Source organism: Lepisosteus platostomus, chromosome 1 (genome assembly GCF_059453375.1).
Source record: "Lepisosteus platostomus isolate fLepPlt1 chromosome 1, fLepPlt1.hap1, whole genome shotgun sequence".
NCBI classification, from domain to species: domain Eukaryota; kingdom Metazoa; phylum Chordata; class Actinopteri; order Semionotiformes; family Lepisosteidae; genus Lepisosteus; species Lepisosteus platostomus.
In genome coordinates this window covers 64397805-64422774 of record NC_142611.1, presented here as the reverse complement: position 1 = coordinate 64422774, position 24970 = coordinate 64397805, and the positions used below count along the sequence as shown (strand labels likewise).

The 24970-nt window shown below is 53.0% G+C and overlaps 1 protein-coding gene across 1 annotated transcript in view; it reads right to left on the bottom strand.

Moving 5' to 3' along the window:
- stat6 (signal transducer and activator of transcription 6, interleukin-4 induced) overlaps window positions 1-24970 on the bottom strand; it is a 48558-nt gene that overhangs the window by 9901 nt on the left and 13687 nt on the right. Inside the window, exons 2-11 of the mRNA XM_088633515.1 lie at window positions 14493-14619; window positions 12778-12922; window positions 12153-12236; window positions 8824-9061; window positions 6736-6848; window positions 5589-5737; window positions 4253-4384; window positions 2684-2860; window positions 1862-1949; window positions 995-1117 (exon numbers count right to left, since the gene is read on the bottom strand). Coding sequence (XP_088489641.1) covers window positions 995-1117; window positions 1862-1949; window positions 2684-2860; window positions 4253-4384; window positions 5589-5737; window positions 6736-6848; window positions 8824-9061; window positions 12153-12236; window positions 12778-12922; window positions 14493-14611 — 1368 coding nt within the window. The 5' untranslated portion in view covers window positions 14612-14619. The remainder of the gene's footprint in view (window positions 1-994; window positions 1118-1861; window positions 1950-2683; window positions 2861-4252; window positions 4385-5588; window positions 5738-6735; window positions 6849-8823; window positions 9062-12152; window positions 12237-12777; window positions 12923-14492; window positions 14620-24970) is intronic.

Here is a 24970-nt window from a genome sequence, read left to right as displayed (position 1 = left end):
ACTGTACTGGACTGCGTTGGGCTGTGTTGTCCTGTACTTCACTGGACTAGGCTGGGCTGTGTTGTCCTGTACTGGACTGGACTGGGTTGGGCTGTGCTGTCCTGTACTGTACTGGACTGCGTTGGGCTGTGCTATCCTGTACTGTACTGGACTGGGTTGGGCTGTGTTGTCCTGTACTTCACTGGACTAGGCTGGGCTGTGTTGTCCTGTACTGGACTGGACTGGATTGGGCTGTGTTGTCCTGCACTGCACTGGACTGGACTGCGTTGGGGTGTGTTGTCCTGCACTGCACTGGACTGGACTGCGTTGGGCTGTGCTATCCTGCACTGCACTGGACTGGGTTGGGCTGTGCTGTCCTGTCCTGTACTGCACTGTACTGGACTGCGTTGGGCTGTGCTATCCTGTACTGTACTGGACTGGGTTGGGCTGTGCTGTCCTGTACTACACTGGACTGCGTTGGGCTGTGCTATCCTGTACTGTACTGGACTGGGTTGGGCTGTGCTGTCCTGTACTACACTGGACTGCATTGGGCTGTGCTGTCCTGTACTGTACTGGACTGGGTTGGGCTGTGTTGTCCTGTACTTCACTGGACTGTGTTGGGCTGTGCTGTCCTGTACTGGACTGGACTGGGTTGGGCTGTGTTGTCCTGCACTGCACTGGACTGGACTGGACTGCGTTGGGCTGTGCTGTCCTGTACTGCACTGGACTGGGCTGGGCTGTGCTGTGCTGTGCTGTGCTGTGCTGTGCTGGACTGGACTGGACTGGACTGGGCTGGGTTAGGTTGTGCTGTGCTGTGCTGTACTGTGCTATACTGCACTGGACTGGGCTGGGCTGGGCTGGACTGGACTGTCCTGTCCTGTCCTGAGCTGGGATGTGCTGCACTGTAATCCTGCTCCATGTTTCACACATGCCGATGGGGTCCCTGCAGCTGGCTGTGAATTCCGAATCGACGGAGGGAAGGACAGGGAGGCGACGAGGGGCGGCCGTGGGGTACCTGTACACTGTAGGGGGTGTCGCAGCCCGTGATGCTGATCTCGCAGGAGAAGAGCAGCGCGAACTTCTCTTCCGTGACCGACTCCGAGCCCTTCCTGTCGGCACGCTTTATCTTCTTTATGGACTGGAGGGAGGGGAGGAACGGCGGGTCAGAATCTCCCACATGATGCTTCATCACCCAGTCCCATTCTCGGGGAGCCCCGCACACATGGCTGGGAGGCTGGGAACTGTTCAATTCCCAGCCTCTCTCACTCTCACCTATGATCTGAACCTCACAGTGCCTTCTTCCTTTCTTTCTTACCAAAAACCCAAACACACATTGAAAATCTACCTCTACCATACAAGTCAAAAGCTCACTCCCCATAATTTCTATCCCTTTATTTTATTCTGTTGATGCATATTTTTGCACATAACCTTTTACCTTTTTGTTGTTTTGCACATTGCCTGTTGTTGTTTTTTGCACACTGCCTGTTGTCTGTCTTTCTTTTGCTACACAATTGTATTGTTATTGTTGTTGTTGTTGTTGTTTTTCTCTTTGTACTACTTATGTCCGAGAGCTAGCTAAATAGCATTTTGTTATACCATATACCATGTATATGAGTGTAATGACAATAAACTTGAAACTTGAACTTGAAACTTGAAACTTGTTCCCTCACTGAGCTTCATAATAGGATTAATGTGAATTTTGAAGGTGGCTTTTTATGTTAGTAACTTAAAAGATCTGGCTTTCTAAGAGAAGCTCGTGAATTCAATGAAGAGCCCAGTGGCAACCAGATCCAGGGGTGTGGGGGTCCCCAGGACCAGGTCTGGAACCCTTGGTCTAAGGCCTGTGCAGTTGTGTGGCGCTCTGTGCCTCTGCAGTACCCACCATGTTCCTGAAGGTGGCGCAAGTACTCTTGGTGGAGGCGTTGTGATCCAGGATGGCCGAGTTGTTGATGAGTTCCCCCACATTCTCCCTGTAACAAGAGGGCCCCCCCAGAATTCACACGCCAGAATTAAACACGAATTATCCAGTAATGGAGCCCTGAGATTAGCACCACCTTCTCATAAAAAAAGTGTGGGGTGACAGCGGGGTCGGTGTGGGGTGACAGTGGGGTCAGTGTGGGGTGACAGTGGGTCAGTGTGGGGTGACAGTGGGGTCAGTATGGGGGGAACAGTGGGGTCAGTATGGGGGGAACAGTGGGGTCAGTGTGGGGTGACAGCGGGGTCAGTGTGGGGGGAACAGTGGGTCAGTGTGGGGTGACAGTGGGTCAGTGTGGGGTGACAGTGGGGTCAGTATGGGGGGAACAGTGGGGTCAGTATGGGGGGAACAGTGGGGTCAGTGTGGGGTGACAGCGGGGTCAGTGTGGGGGGAACAGTGGGTCAGTGTGGGGTGACAGTGGGTCAGTGTGGGGTGACAGTGGGGTCAGTGTGGGGTGACAGTGGGTCAGTGTGGGGGGAACAGTGGGGTCAGTGTGGGGGGAACAGTGGGGTCAGTGTGGGGTGACAGCGGGGTCAGTGTGGGGTGACAGCGGGGTCAGTGTGGGGGGAACAGTGGGTCAGTGTGGGGTGACAGCGGGGTCAGTGTGGGGTGACAGCGGGGTCAGTGTGGGGGGAACAGTGGGTCAGTGTGGGGTGACAGCGGGGTCAGTGTGGGGTGACAGCGGGGTCAGTGTGGGGTGGGTGCAGGGGGAAGGAAGGCGATCCTCACTGCAGCAGGGATCCTGGCTGCCCCAGGTTCCTGGCCTGAGCCTCGGTGATGATCTGCGCTTTGACGACAGCAGGTTTCCCTGAGGACACCTTCTCCCCCAGCAGGTAGCGCACCGTGGTGGAAAACTTGCTCTGCGTCTTGATCACCTGGTGGGGCTGCTTGTCCACCAGCATAGAGCTGTGAGAGAGGAGCAGGGGGAGCGGAGGGGCAGAGAGGAAGATTACTCGCATGTTCTGGCCTCAGACACCACTGCCCATGAACATGAGCCACCACACCCCCCACTGCAGGGACATGGTGTCCGAGTGAGTGGAGTGGGTAGTGGGCTCTGTTGCAGCATGTGTGTGTGGGGTGGGTGTTCCAAAAAAACAGTCCTTTCATCTCTTCTCTCTGTGTCCGCACCCTCTCTCCCTCCTCACTTTCCCTTCCTCTGACTGTCCCACCTCTTTCTCCTTCTCTCGCTCCCTCTGCCTGTACCCCTCTTTCTCCTCCTCTCTCTCCCTCTCTCCTCCTTTCCCTCTTTCTGACTGTACCCCTCCTCCTCTCCCTCCCTCTGCCCGTCCCCCTGTCTCCCCCTGCCTGTACCCCCCCTGTCTCCCCCTGCCATACCCCCGTCTTCCCCTGCCATTACCCCCTGTCCCCCCCTGCCCGCACCCCCTGTCTCTCCTTGCTGTACCCCCCCATCTCCCCCTGCCCATACCCGTCTCCCCCTGCCCGCACCCCGTCTCTCCTTGCTGTACCCCCCCATCTCCCCCTTGCTGTACCCCCCCATCTCCCCCTGCCCGCACCCCCTGTCTCTCCTTGCTGTACCCCCCCATCTCCCCCTGCCCATACCCGTCTCCCCCTGCTGTACCCCCCTGTCTCCCCCTGCCCGTACCCCTGCTGTACCCCCCTGTCTCCCCCTGCCCGTACCCCTGCTGTACCCCCCTGTCTCCCCCTGCCCGTACCCCTGTCTCCCCCTGCCGTACCCCTGCTGTACCCCTGTCTCCCCCTGCCCGTACCCCTGCTGTACCCCTGTCTCCCCCTGCCCGTACCCCTGCTGTACCCCCCTGTCTCCCCCTGCCCGTACCCCTGCTGTACCCCCCTGTCTCCCCCTGCCCGTACCCCTGTCTCCCCCTGCCGTACCCCTGCTGTACCCCTGTCTCCCCCTGCCCGTACCCCTGTCTCCCCCTGCCCGTACCCGTCTCCCCCTGCAGTACCCCTGTCTCCCCCTGCCGTACCCCTGTCTCCCCCTGCCCGTACCCGTCTCCCCCTGCAGTACCCCTGTCTCCCCCTGCTGTACCCCTGTCTCCCCCTGCCGTACCCCCCTGTCTCCCCCTGCCCGTACCCCTGCCGTACCCCTGTCTCCCCCTGCCGTTCCCCTGTCTCCCCTGCCCGTACCCCTGTCTCCCCCTGCTGTACCCCTGTCTCCCCCTGCCCGTACCCCTGTCTCCCCCTGCCGTACCCCTGTCTCCCCCTGCCCGTACCCCTGTCTCCCCCTGCCGTACCCCTGTCTCCCCCTGCTGTACCCCCCGTCTCCCCCTGCCGTACCCCTGTCTCCCCCTGCCGTACCCCCGTCTCCCCCTGCTGTACCTCTGGATGAGTGTCTTGAGCAGCAGGCTCAGCCTCTCCTGCAGCTCCCTGAAGGGCTCGAGCCCGGAGTCCCGGCTGGCGATGATCACCTCCTGACTGAGCTGCATGTTCACTCCCAGCAGCTGCTCGCACCTGGACAGGGGAGCAGGAGGGGTGATGGGAGAGGTCCAGGGCTGGCCCATTAGCAGAGGGGAAGTGTGTGCTGGGAGCTGGGAGAGCGAATGAGCGCAGGGGGTCTCTACGTGAACATTTGTTATAATAATTCACTATCTCAACTGCCGGTCTGCCACAGGGCCCGAGACAATGGCTCTCCAGATGGGATCTCCAGTTTTATCACAGTTTAATTTAATTTAATGTTTGACTTCCTGGTTAGAAAACTAGAAACACAGATAAACGATATCAGCCGAACTTGGCAAAAAACAAAACAAAACAGGAGCTCCTCTATTCTGAAGCCCCTGCAGTGCCAGCTGTGCCTGGCTTTGAACCACTCCACTGAACCAATTACTCTCGTCGACCCTGGAAGACTGGGGCTCTCCGGGATCAGGGCGAGGAATTTGGATGAAACTGAGGAGTTTGGATGCATTCTTTAATTGCAGCTGCAATCAGGTAAATCATCCAAACAGTCAGACATTTTAAAACCCCTCTCAGTTACTCACAGTCGACTCCTAAGACTTTACAGGCTGAATATGTGTCTTTAAAAAAAAATATTAATCATGTGTACGAATAGAGGGTTCATTCCATTTCTCTTCCTCGGACACTGATGGGGGAAATATGGAATTCCTGATGGGAATTAAAAAAGTCCCATTCTGTAGTCCGGGGAATTATCTTTCTCCTGTTCTTATTGTTCTTCTTCCTTAATGCATCTGACGCCGTTATCCAAGGTACGTTTCGAGGGGCTGGAATTATCTTTACAACATGACCCGCCGCGTACTTCATGGGCTCACCGAGTATTTCGAAGATGATCAAACCTGAAACGGCCCCAGACCAGGCCTGCTGATGGAGGGACAGAGCTGGAGAGAGCTGATAATCGTTCCACTTCACAGAACACTTCAGATCACCAGATAACCCCATCACCGTTATCAGGACAGAAGCAAATCATATGCAAATGTCCCGTCCGTGGCCGAGCTGCTCTCTGCAGGGCAGGCTGAGGGGGGCGTTCCCTGCTCCACAGGCCAGGAGAGGAGTGCCAGTGAGGCAGAGCGCCCCCGCACTATTCCAGGAATGTGTGATGCCTCAGTGTCGGGGAGTGCTGTATGTGTCACTGCAGGAGAACCTGGGAGTGTCTTTGTGTACTGCTGGGCGGTGTGGGAGCAGGCGACCATGACGGGGTTCTCACCATGTCTGCAGGGGCGCCAGGTTGTCGTCGAAGGGAGCCCCGATGGTAGCCAGGTGCTGCTCGCGGCGCCAGGCTCGCAGCCACAGCAGCAGGTGGGCCTGGCACTGGTCCAGGCTGGACACGCCCTCCTGCAGGAACTGGAGCCGTTGCTGCAGAGCCCAAGAGCAGAGAGTCGGTGAGGCAGATCTCCCACCTCCCAGACACTGGCCCTAAGTGCACCTGCCCCACACTGCTACACATCTACCATCTCCCAGGCACTGGCCCTGTGTGCACCTGTCCCACACTGCTACACATCTCCCACCTCCCAGACACTGCCCCCGTGTGCACCTGCCCCACACTGTCCCACACTGCTACACATCTCCCACCTCCCAGACACTGGCCCCGTGTGCACCTGTCCCACACTGCTACACACTGCTACACATCTCCCACCTCCCAGACACTGGCCCCGTGTGCACCTGTGCCACACTGCTACACATCTCCCACCTCCCAGACACTGGCCCCGTGTGCACCTGCCCCACACTGCCCCACACTGCTACACATCTCCCACCTCCCAGACACTGGCCCCGTGTGCACCTGCCCCACACTGCTACACATCTCCCACCTCCCAGGCACTGGAGTGTGTCTGTGTCCGGCCTGCTCCTGTGGGAGTGTGTCTGTGTCCGGCCTGCTCCTGTGGGAGTGTGTCTGTGTCCGGCCTGCTCCTGTGGGAGTGTGTCTGTGTCCGGCCTGCTCCTGCGGGAGTGTCTGTGTACGTGGCCTGCTCCTGTGGGAGTGTGTCTGTGTCCGGCCTGCTCCTGTGGGAGTGTGTCTGTGTCCCCCCTGCTCCTGTGGGAGTGTGTCTGTGTCCGGCCTGCTCCTGTGGGAGTGTGTCTGTGTCCGGCCTGCTCCTGTGGGAGTGTGTCTGTGTACGTGGCCTGCTCCTGTGGGAGTGTGTCTGTGTCCCCCCTGCTCCTGTGGGAGTGTGTCTGTGTCCCCCCTGCTCCTGTGGGAGTGTGTCTGTGTCCGGCCTGCTCCTGTGGGAGTGTGTCTGTGTATGTGGCCTGCTCCTGTGGGAGTGTGTCTGTGTCCGGCCTGCTCCTGTGGGAGTGTGTCTGTGTCCGGCCTGCTCCTGTGGGAGTGTGTCTGTGTCTGTACAGTCGTGTGTTACCTTGGCGAGTCCCTGGCAGTTGAACTCCAGTTGCTGGATGCGATTCTGCAGGTTGGTGCAGCTCTCTGCCAGCTTTGGATCTGACCCACTCTTCTTGTTCTGTTGGACCTGGGCTGCAGAGGGACACAAGGCAGCTTTTAAATACAGATCCTGTGTCCGTAATGAGGGTACAGGCTGCAGTATTAAAGACAGATCCTGTGCCCTTAACGAGGGTACAGACTGCAGTATTAAATACAGATCCTGTGCCCTTAACGAGGGTACAGACTGCAGTATTAAATACAGATCCTGTGCCCTTAACGAGGGTACAGACTGCAGTATTAAATACAGATCCTGTGGCCTTAACGAGGGTACAGACTGCAGTATTAAATACAGATCCTGTGCCCTTAACGAGGGTACAGACTGCAATATTAAATACAGATCCTGTGCCCTTAACGAGGGTACAGACTGCAGTATTAAATACAGATCCTGTGGCCTTAACGAGGGTACAGACTGCAGTATTAAATACAGATCCTGTGGCCTTAACGAGGGTACAGACTGCAGTATTAAATACAGATCCTGTGGCCTTAACGAGGGTACAGACTGCAGTATTAAATACAGATCCTGTGCCCTAAACGAGGGTACAGACTGCAGTATTAAATACAGATCCTGTGCCCTTAACGAGGGTACAGACTGCAGTATTAAATACAGATCCTGTGCCCTTAACGAGGGTACAGACTGCAGTATTAAATACAGATCCTGTGGCCTTAACGAGGGTACAGACTGCAGTATTAAATACAGATCCTGTGGTCTTAACGAAGGTACAGACTGCAGTATTAAATACAGATCCTGTGGTCTTAACGAGGGTACAGACTGCAGTATTAAATACAGATCCTGTGGTCTTAATGAGGGTACAGACTGCAGTATTAAATACAGATACTGTGCCCTTAACGAGGGTACAGACTGTAGTATTAAATACAGATCCTGTGGTCTTAATGAGGGTACAGACTGCAGTATTAAATACAGATCCTGTGCCCTTAACGAGAGTACAGACTGCAGTATTAAATACAGATCCTGTGCCCTTAACGAGGGTACAGACTGCAGTATTAAATACAGATCCTGTGCCCTTAACGAGGGTACAGACTGCAGTATTAAATACAGATCCTGTGGCCTTAACGAGGGTACAGACTGCAGTATTAAATACAGATCCTGTGGTCTTAACAAAGGTACAGACTGCAGTATTAAATACAGATCCTGTGGTCTTAACGAGGGTACAGACTGCAGTATTAAATACAGATCCTGTGGTCTTAACGAAGGTACAGACTGCAGTATTAAATACAGATCCTGTGGTCTTAACGAGGGTACAGACTGCAGTATTAAATACAGATCCTGTGGTCTTAATGAGGGTACAGACTGCAGTATTAAATACAGATACTGTGCCCTTAACGAGGGTACAGACTGTAGTATTAAATACAGATCCTGTGGTCTTAATGAGGGTACAGACTGCAGTATTAAATACAGATCCTGTGCCCTTAACGAGAGTACAGACTGCAGTATTAAATACAGATCCTGTGCCCTTAACGAGGGTACAGACTGCAGTATTAAATACAGATCCTGTGCCCTTAACGAGGGTACAGACTGCAGTATTAAATACAGATCCTGTGGCCTTAACGAGGGTACAGACTGCAGTATTAAATACAGATCCTGTGGTCTTAACAAAGGTACAGACTGCAGTATTAAATACAGATCCTGTGGTCTTAACGAGGGTACAGACTGCAGTATTAAATACAGATCCTGTGGTCTTAATGAGGGTACAGACTGCAGTATTAAATACAGATACTGTGCCCTTAACGAGGGTACAGACTGTAGTATTAAATACAGATCCTGTGGTCTTAATGAGGGTACAGACTGCAGTATTAAATACAGATCCTGTGCCCTTAACGAGAGTACAGACTGCAGTATTAAATACAGATCCTGTGCCCTTAACGAGGGTACAGACTGCAGTATTAAATATGGGAACTTGTCTCCTCAGAGTGCACAGCAGTGTCTCCTATGTGTGGGAGCTGCTGTAGATATCCAAGATCAGGTGGTATAACCCCCCACACCACCCACCCTGCATGGACTCGCAGTTCTGTCTGTCCCAGTTCAGCTCCTCCTGCAGCTGGTGGATCTTCTGACGGCATTTCTGGATGTCCAGAACCCGGACCACCAGCTGGTCCAGCTCCCTCCTCCTCTCCTCTCGCAGGGCGCCCTTGCTGCCCTGGGCTGCGGACGCGGACACCGGGGCCCCCCCCGGCAGAGAAGAGGCGGCTGGAGGGCACTGGGGGTTCCTGGGGGACGGGGGGAACACCTGGCAGGAGTAGGAGAGAAGGGAGAGAGGAGGGGGTGTGCTGTTATAACTGATATAGTGAGAGCTGCAGCTGCGGCTGGTTCTTGTGTTCTTACTCCACTGGTACACACTCACCTCCTACTGCTCTTACTGTGAGTACTAATGATCTTACTCCACTGGTACACACTCACCTCCTACTGCTCTTACTGTGAGTACTAATGATCTTACTCCACTGGTACACACTCACCTCCTACTGCTCTTACTGTGAGTACTAATGATCTTACTCCAATGCTACACTCACACCTCCTACTGCTCTTACTGTGAGTACTAATGTTCTTACTCCAATGCTACACTCACACCTCCTACTGCTCTTACTGTGAGTACTAATGATCTTACTCCACTGGTACACACTCACCTCCTACTGCTCTTACTGTGAGTACTAATGATCTTACTCCACTGGTACACACTCACCTCCTACTGCTCTTACTGTGAGTACTAATGATCTTACTCCAATGCTACACTCACACCTCCTACTGCTCTTACCGTGAGTACTAATGATCTTACTCCAATGCTACACTCACACCTCCTACTGCTCTTACTGTGAGTACTAATGTTCTTACTCCACTGGTACACACTCACCTCCTACTGCTCTTACTGTGAGTACTAATGATCTTACTCCACTGGTACACACTCACCTCCTACTGCTCTTACTGTGAGTACTAATGATCTTACTCCAATGCTACACTCACACCTCCTACTGCTCTTACCGTGAGTACTAATGATCTTACTCCAATGCTACACTCACACCTCCTACTGCTCTTACTGTGAGTACTAATGTTCTTACTCCACTGGTACACACTCACCTTCTACTGCTCTTACTGTGAGTACTAATGTTCTTACTCCACTGGTACACACTCACCTCCTACTGCTCTTACTGTGAGTACTAATGATCTTACTCCAATGCTACACTCACACCTCCTACTGCTCTTACTGTGAGTACTAATGTTCTTACTCCACTGGTACACACTCACCTTCTACTGCTCTTACTGTGAGTACTAATGATCTTACTCCACTGGTACACACTCACCTCCTACTGCTCTTACTGTGAGTACTTATAATCTTACTCCACTGGTACACACTCACCTCCTACTGCTCTTACTGTGAGTACTAATGATCTTACTCCAATGCTACACTCACACCTCCTACTGCTCTTACTGTGAGTACTAATGTTCTTACTCCACTGGTACACACTCACCTCCTACTGCTCTTACTGTGAGTACTAATGATCTTACTCCACTGGTACACACTCACCTCCTACTGCTCTTACTGTGAGTACTAATGATCTTACTCCAGTGCTACACTCACACCTCCTACTGCTCTTACTGTGAGTACTAATGTTCTTACTCCACTGGTACACACTCACCTCCTACTGCTCTTACTGTGAGTACTAATGATCTTACTCCACTGGTACACACTCACCTCCTACTGCTCTTACTGTGAGTACTAATGATCTTACTCCAGTGCTACACTCACACCTCCTACTGCTCTTACTGTGAGTACTAATGATCTTACTCCACTGCTACACTCACACCTCCTACTGCTCTTACTGTGAGTACTAATGATCTTACTCCAGTGCTACACTCACACCTCCTACTGCTCTTACTGTGAGTACTAATGATCTTACTCCACTGGTACACAATCACCTCCTACTGCTCTTACTGTGAGTACTAATGATCTTACTCCAGTGCTACACTCACACCTCCTACTGCTCTTACTGTGAGTACTAATGATCTTACTCCACTGGTACACAATCACCTCCTACTGCTCTTACTGTGAGTACTAATGATCTTACTCCACTGCTACACACTCACCTCCTACTGCTCTTACCGTGAGTACTAATGATCTTACTCCACTGGTACACTCACACCTCCTACTGCTCTTACTGTGAGTACTAATGATCTTACTCCACTGGTACACACTCACCTCCTACTGCTCTTACTGTGAGTACTAATGATCTTACTCCAATGCTACACTCACACCTCCTACTGCTCTTACTGTGAGTACTAATGATCTTACTCCACTGGTACACACTCACCTCCTACTGCTCTTACTGTGAGTACTAATGATCTTACTCCACTGCTACACACTCACCTCCTACTGCTCTTACCGTGAGTACTAATGATCTTACTCCACTGCTACACTCACACCTCCTACTGCTCTTACTGTGAGTACTAATGATCTTACTCCACTGCTACACACTCACCTCCTACTGCTCTTACCGTGAGTACTAATGATCTTACTCCACTGCTACACTCACACCTCCTACTGCTCTTACTGTGAGTACTAATGATCTTACTCCACTGCTACACTCACACCTCCAACTGCTCTTACTGTGAGTACTAATGATCTTACTCCACTGCTACACTCACACCTCCTACTGCTCTTACTGTGAGTACTAATGATCTTACTCCACTGGTACACTCACACCTCCAACTGCTCTTACTGTGAGTACTAATGATCTTACTCCACTGCTACACTCACACCTCCTACTGCTCTTACTGTGAGTACTAATGATCTTACTCCACTGGTACACTCACACCTCCAACTGCTCTTACTGTGAGTACTAATGATCTTACTCCACTGCTACACTCACACCTCCTACTGCTCTTACTGTGAGTACTAATGATCTTACTCCACTGGTACACTCACACCTCCTACTGCTCTTACTGTGAGTACTAATGATCTTACTCCACTGGTACACACTCACCTCCTACTGCTCTTACTGTGAGTACTAATGATCTTACTCCACTGGTACACTCACACCTCCAACTGCTCTTACTGTGAGTACTAATGATCTTACTCCACTGCTACACTCACACCTCCTACTGCTCTTACTGTGAGTACTAATGTTCTTACTCCACTGGTACACATTCACCTCCTACTGTTGTGATCAATGGCATTAAATTGACTGCTCCTACAGGTATGTGCTGCTGTTGCTCCTGTGTCTGCTGTTACTGCCACTACTGATGTTAAAAGCTGTGCTGCTATTTGGTGGGAGACGTCAGAAGGCGTGAGCAGTGCTGTGTGTGGGGTAAGAGGCAGGGGTGTTTACCAACTGGTTGAGCAGGGCTCTCTCCTTCTTCAGGATGTCCTGCACCGTGGCGACCAGCTGGAGGGGCTGAGAGCGGAACGCACTCTGGAAGAGCAGAGACAGTCAGCAGCCAGCGCAGCCAACGTCATAGAAACAGGCAGACTGCAGGTTTACACATGTACCCTGTGGCCTTAACAAGGGTACAGACTGCAGTATTAAATACAGATCCTGTGCCCTTAACGAGGGTACAGACTGCAGTATTAAATACAGATCCTGTGGCCTTAACGAGGGTACAGACTGCAGTATTAAATACAGATCCTGTGCCCTTAACGAGGGTACAGACTGCAATATTAAATACAGATCCTGTGCCCTTAACGAGGGTACAGACTGCAGTATTAAATACAGATCCTGTGGCCTTAACGAGGGTACAGACTGCAGTATTAAATACAGATCCTGTGGTCTTAACGAAGGTACAGACTGCAGTATTAAATACAGATCCTGTGGCCTTAACGAGGGTACAGACTGCAGTATTAAATACAGATCCTGTGGCCTTAACGAGGGTACAGACATAAGGATTAAATCTTCCCTTTAACTAGATGAATGTAGTATTGTTGACGTGGCCCCTGGATGGACTAGAGGAAATTACCATGTTCCTGACGACCTGCTGCAGCCTCATCTTTTCCACCACATCTGGGTTGTGCTGGGCCAGACTGGTCAGGTAGGCCGTGATCTTCTCCAGCAGGTCCAGGGCGGCCGGCTCGCCGCTGGGGTCCTCCAGGTCAAACTCCTCCCTGCCAGGACACAGTGATAACAGTATGTGACTGCGCACATCCCAGTCTGTCACCTGTCTCAGCAGGCCTGTCGATCACTCTGTGTCTGTGCCCCTGTCTCTGTTCATGCATGTCGATCACTCTGTGTCTGTGCCCCTGTCTCTGTTCATGCATGTCGATCACTCTGTGTCTGTGCCCCTGTCTCTGTTCATGCATGTCAATCACTCTGTGTCTGTGCCCCTGTCTCTGTTCACGCATGTCGATCACTCTGTGTCTGTGCACCTGTCTCTGTTCATGTCTGTCGATCACTCTGTGTCTGTGCCCCTGTCTCTGTTCATGTCTGTCGATCACTCTGTGTCTGTGCCCGTCTCTGTTCAAGCATGTCGATCACTCTGTGTCTGTGCCCCTGTCTCTGTTCACGCATGTCGATCACTCTGTGTCTGTGCCCGTCTCCGTTCACGCCTGTCGATCAATCTGTGTTTGTGCACCTGTCTCTGTTCACGTCTGTCGATCACTATGTGTCTGTGCCCCTGTCTCTGTTCACGCATGTCGATCACTCTGTGTCTGTGCCCGTCTCCGTTCACGCCTGTCGATCACTCTGTGTCTGTGCCCCTGTCTCTGTTCATGCATGTCGATCACTCTGTGTCTGTGCCCCTGTCTCTGTTCATGTCTGTCGATCACTCTGTGTCTGTGCCCCTGTCTCTGTTCATGCATGTCAATCACTCTGTGTCTGTGCCCCTGTCTCTGTTCACGCATGTCGATCACTCTGTGTCTGTGCACCTGTCTCTGTTCATGTCTGTCGATCACTCTGTGTCTGTGCCCGTCTCCGTTCACGCCTGTCGATCACTCTGTGTCTGTGCCCCTGTCTCTGTTCATGCATGTCGATCACTCTGTGTCTGTGCCCCTGTCTCTGTTCATGTCTGTCGATCACTCTGTGTCTGTGCCCCTGTCTCTGTTCATGCATGTCGATCACTCTGTGTCTGTGCCCCTGTCTCTGTTCACGCCTGTCGATCAATCTGTGTCTGTGCCCCTGTCTCTGTTCACGCATGTCGATCACTCTGTGTCTGTGCCCGTCTCCTTTCACGCCTGTCGATCAATCTGTCTGTGCCCATCGATCACTCTGTCTGTGCACCTCTCTGTTCACAACCGTCGGATCAATCTGTGTCTGTGCCCGTCGCTGTTCACACCTGTCGATCACTCTGTGTCTGTGCCCGTCGCTGTTCACGCCTGTCGATCAATCTGTCTGTGCCCATCAATCACTCTGTCTGTGCACCTCTCTGTTCACAACCGTCAATCAATCTGTGTCTGTGCGTCTCTCTGTCCACCAGTTTGTCTCTGTGCTTGTCGATCAACCACAAAGTCTCCCAGTGTCTCAGCTCATCAGTCTGTCGGTTGTTCAGGTGCGCTTGTCCACATACTGTGCATCAGTCTCTGTCTGTCTCTGTATCTGTCTATCTGAGCTACCAATCAGCCCATCTCCCTCTCTGTCCATCCTTCCCCTGATTCGGTGTGTGTGCCCCTCGGACTGTCTGTGTGTGTGTCTGTAAGTCGGCCTGTCTCTCTGCTCCAGACCGGTCCGTGCGTGCCATACCAGCGCTGCTCCTCGATCCAGCTGGCGAGGTAGTGCCGCACGTCGATGGGGAAGCTGCTGGGGTACAGCTCACTCAGGGTCTGCGTGGGCAGGAGCTGCACCTGCTTCCACAGCGCCATCGTCAGGCCTGGGTGGAGAGGAAGAGGAGACAGAGTGAGGGCGGGCGAAGGCAGAGAGGAAGAGCTGTGCTGGTTTCAAGCAGACGCGTCTCTACAGATTTCCTGTTGGAATCCACGTTCTCTTGCCGTCTGCTGTTTCTGTTGGCAGCCCAGCACAGTCATGACTGCGCTGGAAACATGGAAATCGTGAGTCACAGGGGGACGAGCCGCGTGGAGATCCACAAGCTCCTGAGGCCGTGCGGAGTTTGGCAGGAGAGCCCGCACTGAGAGGCTCAGCCAGTCGCAGTCACACTGAGTGTGTGTCAGTGTGTGCCGCTCCAGAGGCGTGGCGCCGCCTGCTGCCCTCTGATTGGCCAGCCCGCTGCCGTGCACGGACGGGGGCCGAGGGCCCGTTTCGAAAGCAACTTCCTGGAGTCCTTATCTGAGGGAGGCACATGGAAGGGCTCAGGAAGGCCACGGGCCAGCCTGCGCTGAAACACCAGCTACGTCCACTGATACAGCGCTCCCCGCGCCAGATAAGGGGACGGGGACCCACTGAGAGCTCGGAGAAGGATGATTGTGTTTCTCCCTCCCGGGGACAGAGGGACCTTGAGGATGCTCCTGGGTGTTCACGGTGCCTCACATTTCCCCCCCCAGCTTTTGTGCCACAGTTGTACTGTCACAGCTTGTTTGCTTTGTCAAGCTTTGATCGTGGTTTCAACAGGATGTCCTCCCCAAACAGTAACCCCTGATAACGTCAGGGGCAGGTCGGGCTGTTTTCAAACCCCGCCTGCACACCTTCCCAAAGGGTCTGTCCTGTCGTGGGATCATTTTCGGTTTTAAACGATCCCCTTCTTGTCCTTTTTTTGCCCGTATAGACTGCCGACACTATTCACTTTTTCTGTGGTTATCCGCTGCTTTGCCGAAGGAACCAGGCAGGATGAGGCCCGCAGGCGTACAGTATGCTGGGGCCACCGCGAACCGCGAACGGGACCTTCTGGGTGTGCAGCAGCTGAGCCTGCAGCTTCCGTTCCTGCAACTCGCTCCCAGCTTCCTGTTCTGAGCTGCGTACAGACTGCCTGACTTCCTGTTTCGCTCTGATTGCACACAGACAAGTAAACGTGAGCAGACTGATAGGCAGCAGGGGGGTCAGCAGGGTAACAGGCAGGTAAATGAACAGGTGACACTCAGACAGACAGACAGGTGAGCAGGCTGAGACTCAGACAGACAGACAGGCGAGCGGGCTGACAGACAGACAGACAGTCAGACAGGTGAGCAGGCTGACAGACAGAGACAGGTGAGCAGGCTGACAGACAGACAGACAGACAGGTGAGCAGGCTGACAGACAGACAGACAGGTGAGCAGGCTGACAGACAGACGAGCAGGCTGACACTCAGACAGGTGAGCAGGCTGACAGACAGACAGACAGACAGACAGGTGAGCAGGCTGACACTCAGACAGACAGACAGGTGAGCAGGCTGACACTCAGACAGGTGAGCAGGCTGACAGACAGACAGACAGACAGACAGACAGACAGACAGACAGACAGGTGAGCAGGCTGACACTCAGACAGGTGAGCAGGCTGACACTCAGACAGGTGAGCAGGCTGACAGACAGACAGACAGACAGGTGAGCAGGCTGACACTCAGACAGACAGACAGACAGACAGGTGAGCAGGCTGACACTCAGACAGACAGACAGGTGAGCAGGCTGACACTCAGACAGACAGACAGGTGAGCAGGCTGACACTCAGACAGGTGAGCAGGCTGACAGGTGAGCAGGCTGTCAGCATGTGTGTGAAAATACACAAATAAGTGTATGTTTCCTTGGACGAGGAGACGTGCTGCCAACAGTAACAGCTTTTTCCTCAATTCCTCACAACTCGGTTTTCTCAAGCAGTGGCGATAAATAAGAATGCATAGCCCAGGAGCTCCTGGCAGGGCAGGGGGGCGGCTGGGCTCTGACCCCCACTCGCTGCTCATCTCGAATGGACTGACAGCGACCTGCCGCCTGCAGAGTGACCAACGCAGACGGCAGGCCGTGACGCCCCAGGAGACTCCAGTCCCACGACGGGGGTGCGCGTCCCATGAAGCCGAGAACTGCAGCAGTGCGCTTCCCCGGGGAAGCCGGCGGACGCTGGAGACGTGCGAGGGAACGGCGAGCTCGACAGGAGGAGAGAGCAGCGACGCTGTCCGGGCACGGATTCACGGCTTCCTGCTGTCACTGTCAAATGACAGTGAAGTGGGATACAGGGCAGCACGGGGGGCGCAGTGGTGAGCTGAGGCCCTGGGTGCCATTCCGGACCTGGGGTGCTGTCTGTGTGGAGTCTGCATGCTCTCCCTGTGTCCACCAGCGTTTCCTTCAGGAGCTCCGGTTTCCACCCACAGCACAGAGACATGCTGGAGGGGTAACTGGCTTCTGGGAAAACTGGCCCTGGTGTGAGGAGGAGTGTCTGTGTGCCCTGTGATGGACTGGTGTTTTATCAGTGCTTACTGGGATAGTCTCCAGCTCCCCTGGATCCCTGAACTGAAAGCCGTTAGAAGATGGCTGGAATCGGGATCCATGGAATTCTTCTCCCTTTCTCAGCTCCTGTGTCCCGAGAGACCGACGGGAGCTGCTCCCAGCCGCCTGCAGCAACTCCAGCAAGTCTTTTTTACTGGAGTCAGCAAGTCTCCAGTAACAATGTTGGGTCAAGGAGTTGTTTCGGGAGTTTAAACAATTACGCAAGTATGGTCAAATTAAAAAAGGGAACTTTGAAAAAGAAAAAAAAACAATTCCAGCGCATGACATTACTCAACAGGAGTTTACTGGGAGAGTATCAACTCCCACTTGACGCAAAAACAATCCACCGAGTTTGAAACCCCACACTGTTTCAGGAGAGCCGTGCCATTGAGAAACTGCCTGCTTCTGTCCAACATTTTTTATTCGGGAATGTCAGATTCAACCAGATCAGACACGAACAGACAGCTCCGCATGCCTGCTCCTGGTCCTTCCAGAGCTTTCGAGTCATGGAAAAGGGCTTCGGGAATTCTTGGAGAACAGCCAACTGGTCTAGCACGCAACATCGGTACAGCCTCCAGTACCACTACTCCCCACCATACAGCTACGGCCCCCAGTACAGCTACAGTCCCCAGTACTATTACAGCCCCCAGTACAGTTACAGCCCCCAGCACAGCCCGTCTGGATTTGTCTTTGGACATAAAGCATTGCCATGGAGCTTTTCTGGTAGCAGAAAGTTTATCGGCACAGTAAACAAAACATGCTAGGAAACAAAAGGGATGAAATTCAATACTACCAGGCAATTCAGCTGCTCTTCACAGCAGTGAGCACAGCTGTTGTGGCCCAGAGTAACTCTAAACCACAGGCACACCTCCTGCGTAACTGTGGACTTGAAGACACCTCCTGACTGGTCCTCATTTAGACAGAATATGCAGTGTTCCTGCAATGCCTCTCCCTTATCAGGTCTACTCAAACTGGAAGGCTGGAAGCAGGCAACAGCTGGAGTGGACTGAACTGAATCGAACTGGTGTGAGTCCAGCTTGCAGCACCTGTCTGTGTGGAGTCTGCACGCTCTCCCCACACTGGAGTGCGTTTTCTCCATGGGTGCTGCAGCCCCTCCTGCTCCCTAGAGACGTGTCCGGCTGGGTTGGATTGGCTACAGTGCAGCACAGTGGAGGCGGGGTTGGGGGGTGGAAGGGGGTGTCTGCAGTCCCCCCAGTTGCTGGCTGGGAGACAACAGCACTGCACTGGAGTGAGGCAGAGCCGGGGGGCAGAGATGAGAGGAAGTCACTGCTGATGGCCTGCTGTCGGAGGAGAGCTCTGCTGCCGTACAATTGTGTTTCCCCTTGCTTACGCCCAGCATGTGGATCTCACAGTCTATAGCTTTGCTCTCCATGCCCCAGGCTCTTTACTGTGCTTTTACTGCGGTGTAACGCCATCATCCCTATCCCGCCGAGGAGCTCGTGAAGCGTCTAGCCCTGAACGCTCCAGCCAGCGCGCCAATCTCGCACGCCAGCCAGCGGGGACTGGCGCCTCTCGCCTTTCAGGCCCCGTCGTCGACTCCCAGGCTCCGAGGAAAACAAACATCCCCACTGCATCCCCTGCCTTTCGCAATCCGACCTCTCGGAAGACGGGAAGGATTCTGTTCTTGGAGGGGTTCCATCTGAGCATCGGGAATACTGCTGGTACAACTTTTCAAAGGCGAAAACAATACAATCCTTTTGCTTCTGCTGGAACCCTATACAAGGCCGCTACTCGATTTCCCATTAAAAAACCCTGCTTTTAATCTGTGGTTACATTCTAGCAGGAGAAAATATTTACATTTGTCCTCAGTTTTCTTTTTGATCGGTTTTCCAGGCTTCAGAATATTTTTTTTGGTCTTATCCTGCCCCCTCATACACACACACACACATTCTTAGCACAGTGGTGTATTTGGCCACCATCGGAAGAGTGTGTGTATGAGGCAGTAAAAGCATATTCACACGGAAATCGTAGCTCTCTGCACAGGAATGAGGGAAACCTGGGCCTGTAGTGCTGGAGCTGACCAGTAGCTCTCTGTACAGGAATGAGGGAAACCTGGGCCTGTAGCGCTGGAGCTGACCAGTAGCTCTCTGTACAGGAATGAGGGAAACCTGGGCCTGTAGCGCTGGAGCTGACCAGTAGCTCTCTGTACCGGAATGAGAGAAACCTGGGCCTGTAGCTCTGGAGCTGACCAGTAGCTCTCTGTACCGGAATGAGGGAAACCTGGGCCTGTAGCGCTGGAGCTGACCAGTAGCTCTCTGTACCGGAATGAGGGAAACCTGGGCCTGTAGCTCTGGAGCTGACCAGTAGCTCTCTGTACAGGAATGAGGGAAACCTGGGCCTGTAGCGCTGGAGCTGACCAGTAGCTCTCTGTACCGGAATGAGGGAAACCTGGGCCTGTAGCGCTGGAGCTGACCAGTAGCTCTCTGTACAGGAATGAGGGAAACCTGGGCCTGTAGCTCTGGAGCTGACCAGTAGCTCTCTGTACCGGAATGAGGGAAACCTGGGCCTGTCGCTCTGGAGCTGACCAGTAGCTCTCTGTACAGGAATGAGGGAAACCTGGGCCTGTAGCGCTGGAGCTGACCAGTAGCTCACTGTATAGGAATCTGTACAGGAGTCCAGTGTTTGTGCTTACAGTACATAAATACAGCTGGGATATGAAAGAGTCTTAGCTGGCATGCGCCTAACATCATCAATCTTCGTGCTGGGAGAGGAAATTCACTGTTGTAAACATTGGATCTGGGAACAAAGACACACAAAGTGAAGTGGAATCTTGGCATAAAACAAAAAACCACGCCTTTGGTATGCAAACGTATCGCGAACTGGGCCAAGGTTAATGGGCTGGTTTCAAAAAAGAAAACTCCACCCCAGACGGCCTGTAGTCCATACGATACATCGGTCGGGATGAGGTCATGCATTGGACTCCCCCCCCCCCACCCCTTACGAGTCACATCAGGCCACTGCACTTATATCACCTCAATTGCTTAATTGGAAATTGACAGCATCAATGCAAAGACGGCACTGCCAGCTGTCGGAGAGCGCCCTGCCGCAATGTGCAAGGAGTAGAAAAGGCAGCCTGCTGAGGAAACCTGCTGTAGGAGGACATATTTCCCCAGACTATGATGCCTCACTGTGAAAAGCGAGTCACACGCATGCAGAATTCCCCCGGCCTTGTGAAGGCCGCAGCAAACGGATCACAACAGCTGTGAGTCATTCAAGGGGGATTCAAGCTTGGGCACACGAGAGGCCCAGCCTTGACCGTGTCCTCTGGCGCAGAGTGCCCCTGACTCGCCTTTGAACTGCCCGACTCACTTGTTTTGACGAGCACAGGAAATGCCCCATTGTCATTGGATGGGTGATCACTGAATGGGCCAATCGCGTGTTCTGAGGCGATAATCAGCCAATCAGATGGTGTGGAGGAGGGGTTTCCTGGTGTATAAAAGTCTTTCTGGCTGCCTTGTGCACACTCAGGTTTGGGCCCCACATGAAGGAGCCGAGGAAAGGCTGCGCCGTCTGTGGGGTTTGATATACCGCTGAAGAAGAAGAACGTACTGGTTTCCAGAATGCACTATAAAACGATGAAGTATTCAAATCCACTAACCAGTGACACCGACCCGCAGCTCACTGTTGTGCAATAACAGTTGTTGCCACGCCGCAGCTCCAGTGGGTGCCCACACAGCCAGGGTGCTACACCCTGATCCCAGGAAGAGCATCATACCCGATCACGCGCTACTGATCCCAACACTGGCCCAGGCCCAGGCCCAGCAGGTGAAACAGAAATCTTTTAAAGGGGCAATTGGGGCAATCATCAATTTCCCTTCGGGATCAATAAAGTCTTATCTATCTAGCTAATTGGCTACTCAGCTATTTAAGATCGTCAGAAGTGAAGAACGTGATGCCTGTGAGCGAGACGGGGCTGTTCGGACAGTCTGGCTCACCTGGTAGTTACTAGCAAAGTGAACCAAGGATCTGCTCTGCCCACAAGCTCTGCTGGTAGCTTGTTCCACACTCCTGTGAATCTTTGTGTAAAGAAGCACTTCCTGCTCTTAGCCTTATTTATCTTTACAAGAACAAATGTAGCAGGGTGCAGAAAAATGAGTAATAGCTGATGACATCAGGTTTTCTAGTTTTCTTTAACACCTTCAAAGACATCTAAAGAGAAAAAGCCTGTTGCTCAGATAAGCCTCCAAGTGGGGAGTTTTGCAGCTCTGCACCTGTCTGGTCAGCCATGAGTCACTCCTGCTAGGCTGAGCCAAGCACTCCTCTGTGCTCATCTTAATTCAACAAATCTCTTCATCATCCGATTCTCGTGTTTTTCTCTTAACACTTGAATAAACTGCAGGAGCTAAAAATACCAAGACAACCTCGCAGGGCTTGTGGGTGGCCAGACATTGCCGCTGCTGTAACCCCCCGATGGCTAGCCTCTCCAGATCTCCACTGGGGCGGCGCTAGCGTGCCGAACAAAGTCTTGTGGGATCCGATTCACTCTGGACTCGGCTGTTTGTCAACCCATTCACAGCCTCAGGTGGTTCTGATAACAGGGACTCTTGGACTGGGTATCCCGGCCTTTCATTGCAACCTGATCTCTTCAGTAGTTAATTGGATTGATGGGAAACTTCAATGCAATTATAGTCTTTTACAGCCCAGGACCGAAGCCTAAGGAGGACCTGAAGCAGAGCACTGATGTAATCCAACACCAGCAGTGTATGGCACCTCGAGCCTGTAAACTCATCCTGGGAAGATCTGGCTCATCTTGCACACCATTAACTTTTTAACCTTATCTGTACGGCAACACTAAAGCAGGTCACTGCTCGTCTCTACAACAGGAGTCTTCCCTGTGATTCCACACACTCACCTCAGTCTCAAGTCATCACCGTCCTTACAGAGTGTGCCCTAGAAAACAGGGTCTGGGCAGAGTGTGCCCTAGAAGACAGCATCTTGACACAGTGTGTCCTAGAAGACAGCATCTTGACACAGTGTGCCCTAGAAGACAGCATCTTAACACAGTGTGCCCTAGAAAACAGGGTCTGGGCAGAGTGTGCCCTAGAAGACAGCATCTTGACACAGTGTGCCCTAGAAGACAGCATCTTAACACAGTGTGCCCTAGAAGACACGGTCTGGGCAGAGTGTGCCCTAGAAGACAGCATCTTGACACAGTGTGCCCTAGAAGACAGCATCTTAACACAGTGTGCCCTAGAAAACAGGGTCTGGGCAGAGTGTGCCCTAGAAGACAACATCTTAACACAGTGTGCCCTAGAAGACAGCATCTTAACACAGTGTGCCCTAGAAAACAGGGTCTGGGCAGAGTGTGCCCTAGAAGACAGCATCTTGACACAGTGTGCCCTAGAAAACAGGGTCTGGGCAGAGTGTGCCCTAGAAGACAACATCTTAACACAGTGTGCCCTAGAAGACAGCATCTTAACACAGTGTGCCCTAGAAAACAGGGTCTGGGCAGAGTGTGCCCTAGAAGACAGCATCTTGACACAGTGTGCCCTAGAAGACAGCATCTTAACACAGTGTGCCCTAGAAAACAGGGTCTGGGCAGAGTGTGCCCTAGAAGACAACATCTTAACACAGTGTGCCCTAGAAGACACGGTCTGGGCAGAGTGTGCCCTAGAAGACAGCATCTTAACACAGTGTGCCCTAGAAGACACGGTCTGGGCAGAGTGTGTCCTAGAAGACAGCATCTTGACACAGTGTGCCCTAGAAGACACGGTCTGGGCAGAGTGTGTCCTAGAAGACAGCATCTTGACACAGTGTGCCCTAGAAGACAGCATCTTAACACAGTGTGCCCTAGAAAACAGGGTCTGGGCAGAGTGTGCCCTAGAAGACAACATCTTAACACAGTGTGCCCTAGAAGACAGCATCTTAACACAGTGTGCCCTAGAAAACAGGGTCTGGGCAGAGTGTGCCCTAGAAGACAGCATCTTGACACAGTGTGCCCTAGAAAACAGGGTCTGGGCAGAGTGTGCCCTAGAAGACAACATCTTAACACAGTGTGCCCTAGAAGACAGCATCTTAACACAGTGTGCCCTAGAAAACAGGGTCTGGGCAGAGTGTGCCCTAGAAGACAGCATCTTGACACAGTGTGCCCTAGAAGACAGCATCTTAACACAGTGTGCCCTAGAAGACAGCACCCCGGCACAGTGTGCCCTAGAAGACAGCGTCTTAAAAGATGGTGCTCTAGAAGCTGGTGTCCTTACAGAGGATGTCCTAGAAGCTGGTGCCCTTACAGAGGGTGAATTAGAAGCTGGTGTTTTACAGAGGATGTCCTAGAAGCTGGTGCCCTTACAGATGGTGCCCTAGAAGCTTTTGCCCTTATAGAGGAAGTCCTAGAAGCTGGTGCCCTTACAGATAGTGCCCTAGACGCTGGTGCCCTTACAGAGGATGTCCTAGATGCTGGTGCCCTTACAGAGGATGTCCTAGATGCTGGTGTTTTACAGAGGATGTCCTAGATGCTGGTGCCCTTACAGATGGTGTCCTAGAAATTGGTGCTCTTACAGATGGTGCCCTAGAATCAGGTGCCCTTCAGAGGGTGAACTAGAAGCTTTTGACAGAGGAGGTGTTTGGTGCCCTGGGAGACGGTGTCTTTACACTTGAGGATGGTGCCCTAGTGGAACAGGTATTGCAGCCATAACATAAGGACAGAAGCCTGTGTCCTGCACCAAAGCCACTCTGTTAATGAGCTTCACCCTGAGCTGTGCCACCCCACTCCCGACCTGCGTTACTCCACCTGAAGACAGGAGCTAGGGCAGGAGCTGTCGTGGGTGTGTGAGCCAAAGGGTGAGACTGATTTTACAGAATCTTCTGCCCTCCCCAGTTTTAGCAGCACCAGATGCTGTGGAATGAAAGCGCCGTGTCAGCATGACTCTCAGAGCTGATCTGTCACAGCTCGCGAGGAAAGAACACCTGCAAGATCTCAAGCGGACAGAGATTTATTTAACAGTGCCTTGCAAGGGTCAAAACTAAGAAGCTGTCATTGCTCTTCATGCTAAAGGACCTCAAAGCACTTCACCAGTAGGAGGAGACCCACTTCCTCCCCCGCTGAAGAGCAGCCCCTCCTGGGAGACGCACAGCAGCCCCACTGCGGGCAGCTCAGGGCAGGAGAGAGACACTGCTGCCCCAGGGGCTGAAGGGGGAGCTGGAGGGAGGACAGACGCTCCTATTCTTCCGAACATTCCCTGGGATTTGTCATGATCAAGCAATCAGGTTTAACGCCTCATCCTAAGCGCCACGCCTCCTATATCCCAGTGTCCCCAGTGACGAAATCACAGTCCATTACAGCAGAGCGCACAGCTCCAAGTGCCGACAAACCACATGGAATAAGAGCTGCTCCTGTTCCCAGCTGGGAGCTAAGCGGTCACTGAGCTCTTTGACTCCAGGCAGCAGCTGTCTGCGGGGTCCCTGAGCTCGTTCAATCCCATCGTGCTCTGCTGGGGGGCTCCAGAGTGCCCGCCCTGAAGCCGCAGATATCAGGAGGCCTCCGGGTGGCCCCCGTGGTTAGAAACGGCCTGCGCTCACAGGAAGGACTTCCTTGTAGATCAGGCGCCACTCATATTGACCCCATTCTGCTAAAACACTGGCAAGTGGTTTTCCTCTAATAAGGAGAAGATACCGGGGGGTAATTTGGTCGTATCCTTAGGCGCAGCTGTGATCATCCACCAGACACAGCCGTCTCCTGTCGGCACAGAGCCGCCAGGCTGTGCACCAATTAAGAAAGGGACTGTCTCTACCGTTTCTACACTGATTGCGAATGCCGCCTGTCACACTGCTGATAAAATAAACACTGCGGGCTGGCACTGCGCGGCACACAGCCGCTTGACTGGCGTCTGGCTCCACCCGCAGGGCTCTTCACTGCTC